Genomic DNA, 13,025 nt, shown 5'->3' with positions numbered 1-13,025 from the left:
TTTTAACCATTGCATTTTTTTTTTTTTTTATTGTTGGGGATTCATTCATTGAGGGTACAAAGAACCAGGTTACATTGATTGCATTTGTTAGGTAAAGTCCCTCTTATAATGTGTCCCGCCCCCAAAAGGTGTGTCACACACCATCACCCCCACTCCCTCCCTCTTTCTCTCTATCTGCTCTTCCCTTCTGCCATCCCCTCCCTCCTTACCTTTCTCTAGAAGGTAATTATTTAAAACACAGATTTTATAGTTTTAAATTTAAAACAAAATCACATTCTCTTATTTTGTTTTTGGTTTCAGGTGCAGTTAAAAACTAGCATTTCTAGCCAGTATGTAATTCGTATGCAACCAACAAACAGGTGCCTTTCTACACTGGAGTGTGCAGCTGTTGCTCTTTCCATCCTGGAAAAGAACAGTTATATACAAGAGGTATGGCTTTGGAAGGTTATAGTTTTTGAAAGTTGAAGTTTGTTTACATTTTACCTACAAAATTTAGACATGCTTCACCTATTTTTTTTTAATTATTAAATCATAGCTGTGTACATTAATGTGATCATGGGGCACCATACACTGGTTTTATAGACCGTTTGACACATTTTCATCACACTGGTTAACATAGCCTTCCTGGCATTTTCTTAGTTATTGTATTAAGACATCTATATTCTACATTTATTAAGTTTCACATGTACCCTTGTAAGATGCACCACAGATGTAATGCTACCAATCACCCTCCCTCCGCCCATCCTCCCCACTCCCTATCTTCCCTCTCCCCCTACCCAATATTCTTAGGTTATAACTGGGTTATAGCTTTCATGTGAAAGCCATAAATTAGTTTCATAGTAGGGCTGAGTACATTGGATACTTTTTCTTCCATTCTTGAGATACTTTACTAGGAAGAATATGTTCCAGCTCCATCCATGTGAACATGAAAGAGGTAAAGTCTCCATCTTTCTTTAAGGCTGCATAATATTTCATGAAGTACATATACTACAATTTATTAATCCATTTGTAGATTGATGGGCACTTGGGCTTTTCCCATGACTTAGCAATTATGAATTGGACTGCAATAGACATTCTGGTACAAATATCTTTGTGATAATGTGATTTTTGGTCTTCTGGGCAAAGACCAGTAGATCAAATACCTAGTAGAGGAATTATAGGATTGAATGGCAGATCTATTTTTAGATCTCTAAGTGTTCTCTAAACGTCTTTCCAAAAGGACGTATTAATTTGCATTCCCACCAGCAGTGTAGAAATGTTCCCTTTTCTCCATATCCATGCCAACATCTCTGGTCTTGGGATTTTATGATGTGGGCTAATCTTACTGGAGTTAGATAATATCTCAAAGTAGTTTTGATTTGCATTTCTCTGATGATTAAAGATGATGAGCATTTTTTCATATGTCTGTAGGCTCTATGCCTGTCTTCTTCAGAGAAGTTTCTGTTCAAGTCCCTTGCCCAGCCTGCGATGGGATCACTTGTTCTTTTCTTGCTTATATGTTTGAGTTCTCTGTGGATTCTGGTTATTAAACCTTTGTTGGAGACATAACCTGCAAATATCTTCTCCCATGCTGAGGGCTGTTTGCTTGCTTTATTTGCTGTGTCTTTGGCTGTGCAGAAGCTTTTTAGTTTGATCTGGTCCCAGTAGTGTATTTTTGAAGCTGCTTCAATTGCCTGGGGGAAGTCCTCCTCATAAAATACTCGCCCAGACCAATTTCTTAAAGGGTTTTCCCTGTACTCTCTTCTAGTATTTTTATAGTTTCATGTCTTAAGTTTAAATCTTTAATCCAGTGAGAGTCTGTCTTAGTTAATGGTGAAAGGTGTGGGTCCAGTTTCAGTCTTTTGCAGGTTGCCAGCCGGTTTACCCAGCACCATTTGTTAAATAGGGAATCTTTTCCCCACTGAATGTTTTTAATTGCCTTGTCAAAGATCAAATAACGGTAAGTAGCTGGATCCATCTCTTGGTTCTCTTTTCTGTTCTGGACATCTACTTCTCTGTTTTTGTGCCAGTACCATGCTGTTTTGATCACTATCGATTTATAGTATAGTCTGAGGTCTGGTAGCGTGGTTCCTCCTGCTTTGTTTTTATTTCTGAGTAATGTCTTGGCTATTCGAGGTTTTTTTCTGATTCCATATAAAATGAAGTATTATTTTTTCAAGATCTTTAAAGTATGACAGTGGAGCTTTAATAGGGATTGCATTAAAATTGTGTATTGCTTTGGGTAGTATGGACATTTTAAAAATGTTGATTCATCCCAGCCATGAGCATGGTATGTTTTTTCATTTGTTAACATATTCAGCTATTTCTTAGAGTTTCATAGTTCTCTTTATAGAGATCTTTCACGTCCTTTGTTAGATAAAATCCAAATATTTCATCTTCTTTGGCACTACTGTGAATGGAATAGAGTCCTTAACTGTTTTTTCAGCTTGACTATTGTTGGTATATATAAAGGCCAGCGATTTATAGCTCTTGATTTTGTAACCTGAGCCGCTGCTGTATTCCTTGATCACTTCTAAGAGTTTTGTAGTAGAATCCCTGGTGTTTTTCAGATATACAATCATATCATCTGTGAAGAGCGAAAGTTTGATCTCTTCTGACCCTATATGGATACCCTTCATTGCTTTCTCTTACCTAATTGCAATGGCTAAAACTTCCATTACAAGGTTAAAGAGCAGTGGAGCCTTCTGGTTCCTGATCTGAGTGGAAATGATTTCAATTTAACTCCGTTCAATATGATATTGGCTGTGGGTTTGCTATAGATGGCCTCTATCAGTTTAAGAAATGTCCCTTCTATATCAATTTTCTTAAGTGTTCTGATCATGAAGGGATACTGGATATTCTCAAAAGCTTTTTCTCCATCAGTTGAGAGAATCATATGGTCTTTGTTTTTTAATTTGTTTATGTGCTGAATTATACTTATAGATTTATGTATATTGAACCAGCCTTGAGACCCTGGGATAAAACTGACTTGGTCATGATGTATAATTTGTTTGATGTGGTGCTGGATTCTGTTTGTTAGGATCTTCTTCAAGAGTTCTGCATCTGTATTTATTAGTGATATTGGTCTATAATTTTCTTTTCTTGTTGGGTCTTTCCCTGGTTTGGGGATCAGGGTGCTGTTTGCTTCGTAGAATGTGTTGGGTAGTCTTCCTTCTTTTTCTACCTTTTGGAACAGGTTGAGTAATATAGGTACTAATTCCTCATTAAAGGTTTGGTAGAATTCTGACGCGAAGCCATCTGGTCCTGGGCTTTTCTTTTTAGGGAGATTTTGTATGGTTGATGCTATTTCAGAACTTGATATTGGCCCGTTCAACATTTCCACTTGATTCTGGCTAAGTCTTGGAAGGTGACATGCTTCCAACTATGGGTCATTTTCTTTCAGATTTTCATATTTCTGAGAATAAAGTGTCTTGTAATATTCATTAAGGATTTTTAGAATTTCTGAGGAGTCTTGTTATTTCGTCCTTGTCATTTCTGATTGATAAGATTAGAGATTTTACTCTTTTTTTCCTGGTTATGTTAGCCAAAGGTTTATCTATTTTATTGACCTTTTCAAAAAACCAACTTTTTGATTTATTGATCTGTTGTATAATTCTTTTGTTTTCAATTTCATGTAATTCTGCTCTAATTTTGGTTGTTTTCTTCTACTGGTTTTGGGGTTGGAATGTTCTTCCTTTTCCAGTTGCTTGAGATGTCCCATTAAGTTATTAACTTCCTCTCTTTCCGTTCTATTGAGAAAGGCTTGCGGTGCTATAAATTTCTCTCTTAGGACTACCTTGGCGGTATCCCAGGGGTTCTGATAATTCGTGTCTTCTTTGTCGTTTTGTTCTAAAAATTTGGCAGTTTCCTTCTTAATCTCATCTCTGACCCAGCTATCATTTAGCATAAGGTTATTTAACTTCCATGTTTTTGTATGAGTATTCAGATTCCTGTTATTACTGAGTTCAACTTTTATTCCATGGTGGTCTGAGAAGATGCAAGGAATAATTTCTATTGCTCTAAATTTACTGAGGTTAGACTTGTGACCTAAGATGTGATGATTTTGGAGTATGTTCCGTGGGCTGATGGGAAATATGTATATTCAGTTTTGTTGGGATGAAATGTTCTGTAGATGTCTGTTAATTCAAATGTTGGATGGTTAGGTTTAAATCTAAAATTTCTTTGCTCAGCTTCTTATTGGAGGATCTATCCAACACTGCCAAAGGAGTGTTGAAATCTCCGACTATTATGGAGCTGGAGGAAATCAAGTTGCTCATGTCTGTTAGAGTTTCTCTTATAAATTGTGGTGTATTCTGTTTGGGTACATAAATATTAATAATTGAAATCTTATCATATTGATTATTACCCTTAGCAAATATGAAGTGACCATTCTTATCCTTCCTTACTTTAGTTGGTTTAAAGCCTATTGTGTCTGCAAATAGAATTTGAACACCTGCTTTTTTCTGATTACCATTTGCTTGAAATATGGATGACCATCCTTTAACCCTGAGTCTATATTTGTCTTTTAAGGTAAGATGTGACTCTTGTATGCAGCAAATATCTGGCCTGAGTTTTTGTATCCAGGCAGCTAACCTGTGCCTCTTTAGAGGATAGTTTAAGCCGTTCATATTAATGGAGAATATTGATAATTCTGGTAAAATTTTGGGTATCGAGTTTTCGAAAGTCCAGTGGACATTTTTAATCCTTTCGCCACTGTGGAAGTTGGAGTTTGATCAAAAGTTTCTCAGTGAGTTTACTTTTGTGGTAGAGGATTGGGCTGGTCATTATGGAGAATACGACTGAGAATATCTTGAAGAGCTGGTTTGGTTATGGCAAATTTCTTCAACATGTGAATGTCATTAAAGTATTTAATTTCTCCATCATAAATGAAACTCAGTTTCGTGGGATACAGGATCTGGGGTTGAAAGTCATTTTGCTTTAGGAGATTAAAAGTCAATCACCACCCTCTTCTGGCTTGAAAAGTTTCAGCAGAGAGATCTGCAGTCATCCTAATATTCTTCCCTTTGTAGGTAATGGATTTCTTATGTCTGGCTGCTTTCAGAATTTTCTTCTTCATATTCACTTTAGTGAAGTTAATTATGATATGTCTGGGGGATGTCTTATTGGGATTGATTTGTGCTGGGGTTCTGAAACTGTCTACTATCTGAATTTCAGAATCTGTTGGCATGTCTGGAAAATTCTCCTTCATAATTTTATGAAGAAGGGCCTCTATGCCTTGGGAGGCCACTTCATTACTTTCAGGGATTCCAATGAGGCGGATATTAGCCTTCTTCGAGTTATCCCAGAGCTGTCTGAAAGAATGATCTGTTTTTGCTCTTCATTTCTTTTCCTCTTTGAGAGTTTGGGAGCATTCAAAAGCTTTGTCTTCAGTGTCTGAAATCCTTTCTTTTGCTTTCTCCACTCTGTTACTGAGGGATTCTATTGTATTTTTTAGATCTTTGAGGGCTGCAAATTCTTGCTTCAGTGTGTCAAAATCTTTGGTGGTTTTGTCTTTAAATTCGTTAAATTCCTGAGACAACTTATGAATTTCTCCTGGAATTTCTCATTCTGACTTTTGAAGTGAAGAATTTCTAATTCTAAATTTTCCTCCATTCTATTAATCTTGTTTGCAATCCAAATTCTGAATTCGATTTCTGACATCTTAGCCAGCTGTTTATGAATGGGATGTTCAGTTACATCTGACATATCTTTCCTTAAGGGAGTTGATCTATTCTGGTTATTCATGTTGCCAGAGTTTTTCCGCTGATTCCGCTCCATGATTACTTTACACCTTTTGATTTTTCCCCTGGAGCTTTGTTGAGGACCTGTGCAGTGCCACGGCCTAAGAAACTGGGGACTGTTTGGTGTGGTGGGGCTAATTGGTTCTGTCTTGTTTTCAGCTGGTCTCTGTCCGACCCTAGTGAAACAGTTACTCTGGGTTGAAGTCTCAGGTGTGGAGAAATACCAGCAATTAAGTCACCCCGCCCCTCACAGGCAACAATTGGAAAAGGAAAATCAAACCTTCCTACAACCACACACTCAGGGCACCACTTGAATAGTCCTTCGGCCATTGGCTCAGTTCAAAAGGTCCAAATCAATTGTCTCAGTTAGCACCTGTCTCAGGTGGGAGAGTTTAAACGGTCAGTGGCAACTGGATAGCAGGGGTCTGGTGACAACTGAGATGACTTACTCCAGTGCTCCGTGAAGTCATGTGGACCCACTCAGCAAATAGATTAGTCTGTGAAGGTTGATGCCTCCTTCCCCACCTTGCACCTCTGTCACACCCAGTCACTGATAGCCCCGCAGGGCTGTGACCCAGTTGCCTCTAGTGAATAGATACTCCAGGGGTTTGCACCTGCCTGAGTCACAAGGAAATCTATATCTGCTCAACCAGGCCACTGCGCTCTGCCTCTATCCAGCAGGGCGAGGTGAGGCATGGCAACCTTGGGCGCTTGATGGAAGCTGGGGGGTGTTCACTCAGTTCCAGCCCCTCCCCTGATTGATGTTACTGACAGAACAAATCAGAACAACTTTGCGGGAATTTATTTCTGTCCCTGCTAAATTCCCCTGCGGAAGAGAAGCTGTTTTGAGTTCCCAGAGCCTGTGCCTCAGGCCCTGTCTTTTCTACTGCAGGTTTGTATTGGGTTAGCCTGTCAGTTCTAGCCTCCTGCCTTCCTTTGTCTACAGACTGATGATCCTCTGAGGGCTGGGTGCATCTTAGGCTCAGGAAAGTGGTCCTCTGGGTCAGCCCTGCCCTGGGAATTTCCTGGCTCTGCACATGCATTTTGTAGTCCCCGTGCTCCACCCAGGCCAGTACCACCTCAGGCAAACTTTTTACTCATGGGGCCTGCGTTTCTGTCCCAGATCTGTTCCGCGGTGGTTGCCACCTGAGAAGATGCCTGGCCTCCTCTGGTTGGTGTGGCTTCAGAATATCCGGGAGTGAGCCGTGTTGTTGCCAGAAACAGCTGCTGCTCTGTGTCTTTGGGCACCACCACTCTGGTGTGTTTTCTTCTCAGCCGACCATCCTCTCCTCACAACTGTGTCGCAGAATCAGCACTGATGAGCTGCAGTCTAGGGACTGTCCCCACCCGTCGAGAAATCACCCAAGAATCTGGACTCCTGGGGCCAGGCCTCCAGGCCTCATAGTGAGAGTGGAGGGGAGTGCTGGGAGCTCAGAATTGCAGGTAGAGAATATATACAGTTTTATACAGTTTTATGCCTGGCTGGAGAACACCATGGCACCCTAGTAGGGGAGGTAGTTCCAGTTTTTAGAGGGTCTCTCCCGTGGAGTGTAGTGTGAAGACCTTTGAACTCTGCTCATTTGTTTGTGGGGCACTCCGAGCTGTTCTCATGGGGGAGGGGACTCCTGTCCGCTTGGTGATGGATTTTGTACCTTTTCTTTGTATCCTTGGGGTTGCAGCTTGCTTCAGTGGGGTTGATGGGCGTTCTTCAACCTTCTCTCTTGGTGCAGCTCATATCCACCAGGTTACTTGCTAAATTTCTGTCCTTTAACTCTCCTTCTGGATGGGAGCCTCTGTGGAAAATTGGCTTCCGTCAGCCATCTTGTCTCCGCCCCTCTCTCTTGACCTATTAAATTTGTCAACTCAAGTGACAAGTACAGTGTGTTATCTGTGATAGAAATTTATATACTTTTATAACCTTTTTCCCCCCTCTGGTGTTTTTCAGTGTTAGCTTAGCATTGAAGATTGCATTATTTAAATATTCATATTAAGCTGTGCAAACAGCATTTGTAATATGTTCAATTGCATTTAAGTAGCACAACATTATATTAATAGAGTTTTTTGGTTAGATTTTTCTTTTAACATTTTCTGTTTCTCTTTTCAGTGTTTTGTGTTCTCTTATAACTCAACTTTTCTTTCTTTTAATTAAAAGAATATAGCAATTTTTTTTTTGGCATTGGTCATTTGAAGAGGTATAGTGACTTCCTGTTTATCATACTGACCTTGCTTAGAGTGTAAAAAAGACTTTTTTTTTTGAGAAGAATGTCTACAGAATTAGGTTATAACCTACAATTAGCATCTTATTTAATTTCCACAACAGCATGATGATATCATATATAATTAATAATCTCCAATAAAAAATAATATTTTAACAAGCTTACCAGTATCTCAGTCTTTTGGGAACATGTAAGAAACTATTTGTAGCAAAAGAGAAAATAGTGAAATAAAACTTAAATTGTTAAGTCTTTTTAATCACTGAAAAATTTTGATAAATACAACTCAAGAAGAAAAGTCACAGGATAATGAACATAACTGCATGGAGTTTATAACTCCCTCTGATGCCCTCCGCCCCCACATGCACACTGCTTGCTTTCTTTTTCTTTTATTATACACTATGGTTACTATTATACAGGTATGCCTTGGCCATGAAGGAAATTTCATGATGGGTAAAAGTCAGTTGAATGTAACTGGATTGGTTACCAAGATGTTAATTCTGAAGAGACAAAAGGGTCTCAGGAGTAAAGAGTGGTAAAGAATGCCAGAGGAAAGCCTTGAATTGCTTTTTTCCTTTCTTCTATATAAAGTGTGGAAAATGCGAATTAGAGTTCTTTCTCCTTTTGAATGAAGTGGGCTTTCATAAGTAGGTTTTTCTTGAGTGTGTATATGTGTGAGTAGATTTTGTTTTGGGTTTAAGATGCTTTCATTTTTTCTGTTCTCTATATTTGAGAAAGAATTCACAAGGGACCCTGCATCCCTATAGTAAATGACCTGGGTGTGTTCCTGGATTCTTTTCCTTCTCCTCTGATCACCTATTCTCATATACTTGGCCATCAACATAGCACTTTATATAATATATCCCTCTACTTCTCTTTCTGTTTTGTTTATTCACCATCATTCTGTACATTTTTTTTTTTTTTTTTTCCCCTAGAGATGAGGTCTTGCTCTTGCTCAGGCTTGTCTTGAATTCTTGAGCTGAAGCAATCCTCTTGCCTGGGCCAGGATTACTGGTGTGAGCCACCATACCTGGCCCTTTCCCTGAACATTCTTGAGAAAAAAAGATACTCTTTTTTATAGGTATCCTAAAAGAAAGTGAAACTCAGTGCTGTTGTTTAAACTGGCTTTCTGGGGTGGCACCTGTGGCTCACTGAGTAGGGCACCGACCCCATATGCTGAGGGTGATGGATTTGAACCCGGCCCCAGCCAAATTGCAACAATAACAAAAAATAAACTTGCTTTCTGTATAGTCTCTGTATTTCCCTTCTTGTTGATACAGAATTCTAGGATCAGACAACATTTAGACTAAGGACTCATTACAAGTTCAAAAATATTTTTTCAGTATTTTATTTTTTTATTTCAAATTAATACAGGGGTACAAATTTTTAGATAACATTTTTCTCACTTCCAAGGTAAAGTTCCAGTTGTAACAGAGCTCCTCCACTAGGGGGCGTGATACACACCCACGCTTTGTGCACAGTAGGTGAGATGCTGCCAAGTGCCCAACCTCCTGCTGCTTGTCCTCCCTCCTTACTAGACTATACTTGTATTTTATTGTTCATATGAGCATGTAATTGTTTATATATTGGTTTCATATTAGTATTGAGTATGTTGGATATTTATTTTTCCATTCTTGTGATACTTTACTAAGATGAATGTGTTTCAACTCCATCCGTGTAAACATAAAAGATGTAAAGTCTTCATCTTTTTTTATGGCTGAATAGCATTCCATGGTATATATATACCACAACACAGAAGTTCAAATTTTGAGGGAAAAATACAATATTTTCTTGGGTATAAATTTGGAACTTGCTTTTTTCCCCTTTTGAGTTCTGGGAATAATCCTCTATGGCAGTGTTTTCAACCTTTTTTATCTCACGGCACACTTGAACCTATAGTTAAACTTTCATGGCACACTTAAATTACATCGATTAAAAAAAAAGAATATACTTACTGTGCTTTGAATTTCTTTTGAAAATAATTTAATTAATGATACTTAAAAAATTTTGTGGCACACCGGTTGAAAATCACTGTTCCATGGTTCTTATACTCCCACAACTGGAATTGGATCTTTACTGCAATCCTAAATGGAAGCTTTACTGGTGGTAATAGTGGTAGTTACTGGGAGAGCAGTCGTAGAGTAATGGAGTTAGGGACAGAGTTTGTACTATTGCTAATCTGTTGCAGCTCCCCCTCTCCAGTTTGTAAGATTTTGTTCTGGATTAATTAATGTGCCACCATAGTAGGAAAACTGTTAGCCCAGAATGTTTGGGGTTCTATTTTATTATTTTGGATTCTACAAGTATTAAATGAGTTCTTTTAAAGTTGTCTGGGACAAGAAGCTTTTTCTTTTCTTTCTTTTATTTTTTTCCAAGTTTATGTGTTATTTTTTTTTAATTTTATTGTTAAATCATAGCTGTGTACATTAGTGCAATCGCCTGTACCCATTTTAAGATGCACCATAGATGTGGCCCCACCCATTACCCTCCCTCCACCAAAACCGCCCCCCTCCCTTCCCCTTCCTTGGCCCTTTCCCCATAGTCTTGTGCTATAGTTGGGTTATAGTCTTCATGTGAAAGCTATAATTTAGCTTCATAGTAGGGCTGAGTACATTGGATACGTTTTCTTCCATTCTTGAGTTACTTTGCTACGAAGAATATGTTCCAGCTCCATTCATGTAAACATGAAAGAGGTAAAGTCTCCATCTTTAAGGCTGCATAGTATTCCATGGTATACATGTACCACAATTTGCTGGTCCATTCGTGGGTCGATGGGCACTTGGGCTTCTTCCATGACTTAGCGATTATGAATTGGGCTGCAATAAACATTCTGGTACAGATGTCTTTGTTATATTGTGACTTTTGGTCTTCTGGGTATAAACCTAGTAAAGGAATTATAGGATCGAATGGCAGGTCTATTTTTAGGTCTCTAAGTATTCTCCAAACATCCTTCCAGAAGGAACGTATTAGTGGGCATTCCCACCAGCAGTGTAGAAGTGTGCCCTTTCCTCCACATCCACGCCAACATTTCTGGTTTTGGGATTTTGTTATGTGGGCTACTCTTCCTGGGGTTAGGTGATATCTCAGAGTAGTTTTGATTTGCATTTCTCTGATGATTAAGGATGGTGAGCTTTTTTTCATGTGTTTGTAGATGTGCATCCGTCTTCTTTAGAGAAGTTTTTCTTCAAGTCCCTTGCCCACCCTGAGATGGGGTCACGTGTTCTTTTCTTGTTAATACATTTGAGTTCTCTGGATTCTGGTTATTAGACTTTTATCGGAGGTACAACTTGCAAATATTTTCTCCCATTCTGAGGGCTGTCTGCTTGCTTTACTCACTATGTTCTTGGCTGTGCAGAAGCTTTTTAGTTTGATCAGGTCCCAGTAGTGTATTTTTGATACTGCTTCAATTGCCTGGGGAGTCCTCCTCATAAAATATTCACCCAGGCCGATTCCTTCAAGAGTTTTCCCTGCACTTTCTTCAAGTATTTTTATAGTTTCATGTCTTAAGTTTAAATCTTTTATCCAGTGAGAGTCTGTCTTAGTTAATGGTGAAAGGTGTGGGTCCAGTTTCAGTCTTCTACAGGTTGCCAGGCAGTTTATCCAGCACCATTTGTTAAATAGGGAATCTTTTCCCCACTGAATGTTTTTAATTGGCTTGTCAAAGATCAAATAATGGTAAGTAGCTGGATCCATCTCTTGGTTTTCTATTCTGTTCCAGACATCTACTTCTCTGCTTTTGTGCTAGTACCATGCTGTTTTGATCTCTATGGATTTATAGTACAGTCTCAGGTCTGGTAGCATGATTCCTCCTGCTTTGTTTTTATTGCTCAGTAATGTTTTGGCTATTTGAGGTTATTTCTGATTCTATATAAAACAAAGCATTATTTTTCCAAGATCTTTAAAGTATGACAGTGGAGCTTTAATAGGAATTGCATTAAAGTTATATATTGCTTTGGGCAGTATGGACATTTTAACAATGTTGATTCTTCCCAGCCATGAGCATGGTATGTTTTTCCATCTGTTAACATCTTCAGCTATTTCTTTTCTTAGAGTTTCGTAGTTCTCTTTGTAGAGATCTTTCACGTCCTTTGTTGGGTATACTCCCAAATATTTCATCTTCTTTGGCACTACTGTGAAAGAAGTGACTTGACTGTTTGTTCGGCTTGGTTATTGTTGGTATATATAAAGGCTACAGATTTATGGGTGTTGATTTTGTAGCCTGAGACATTGCTATATTCCTTGATCACTTCTAAAAGTTTTATACTAGAATTCCTAGTGTTTTCCAGATATACGATCATATCATCTGCGAAGACTGAAAGTTTGATCTCTTCTGACTCTATGTGGATACCCTTGATCGCCTTTTCTTCCCTAATTGCAATGGCTAAAACTTCCATTACAATGTTAAAGAGCAATGGAGACAATGGGCAACCTTGCCTGGTTCCTGATCTAAGTGGAAATGATTTCAATTTAACTGCGTTCAATATGATATTGGCTGTGGGTTTGCTGTAGATGACCTCTATTAGTTTAAGAAATGTCCCCATCTATATTAATTTTCTTTTTTTTTTTTTTCATTTTTATTTTTTTTATTTATTTTTTTTTCCTCTTTTTTTTTTTTATTGTTGGGGATTCATTGAGGGTACAATAAGCCAGTTACACTGATTGCAATTGTTAGGTAAAGTCCCTCTTGCAATCATGTCTTGCCCCCATAAAGTGTGACACACACTAAGGCCCCACCCCCTCCCTCCATCCCTCTTTCTGCTTCCCCCCCCCATAACCTTAATTGTCATTAATTGTCCTCATATCAAGATTGAGTACATAGGATTCATGCTTCTCCATTCTTGTGATGCTTTACTAAGAAAAATGTCTTCCACTTCCATCCAGGTTAATACGAAGGATGTAAAGTCTCCATTTTTTTTAATGGCTGAATAGTATTCCATGGTATACATATACCACAGCTTGTTAATCCATTTCTGGGTTGGTGGGCATTTAGGCTGTTTCCACATTTTGGCAATTGTAAATTGAGCTGCAATAAACAGTCTAGTACAAGTGTCCTTATGATAAAAGGATTTTTTTCCTTCTGGGTAGATGCCCA

General features: G+C 38.5%; 1 protein-coding gene across 2 annotated transcripts in view; it reads left to right on the top strand.

The window, feature by feature from the left end:
• Positions 1 to 13,025, top strand: part of DTWD2 (DTW domain containing 2) — a 124,418-nt gene that overhangs the window by 95,586 nt on the left and 15,807 nt on the right. The window contains exon 5 of one of the 2 annotated variants that reach the window (XM_053566717.1): positions 301 to 429. The exons of the other annotated variant lie outside the window; for it this stretch is intronic. Within the exon in view, the coding sequence (XP_053422692.1) occupies positions 301 to 429 (129 nt within the window). The remainder of the gene's footprint in view (positions 1 to 300; positions 430 to 13,025) is intronic. 2 annotated transcript variants of the gene reach the window in all.

Source organism: Nycticebus coucang, chromosome 17 (assembly GCF_027406575.1).
Source record: "Nycticebus coucang isolate mNycCou1 chromosome 17, mNycCou1.pri, whole genome shotgun sequence".
NCBI lineage: Eukaryota > Metazoa > Chordata > Mammalia > Primates > Lorisidae > Nycticebus > Nycticebus coucang.
This window is presented reverse-complemented; position numbering and strand designations above follow the sequence as displayed.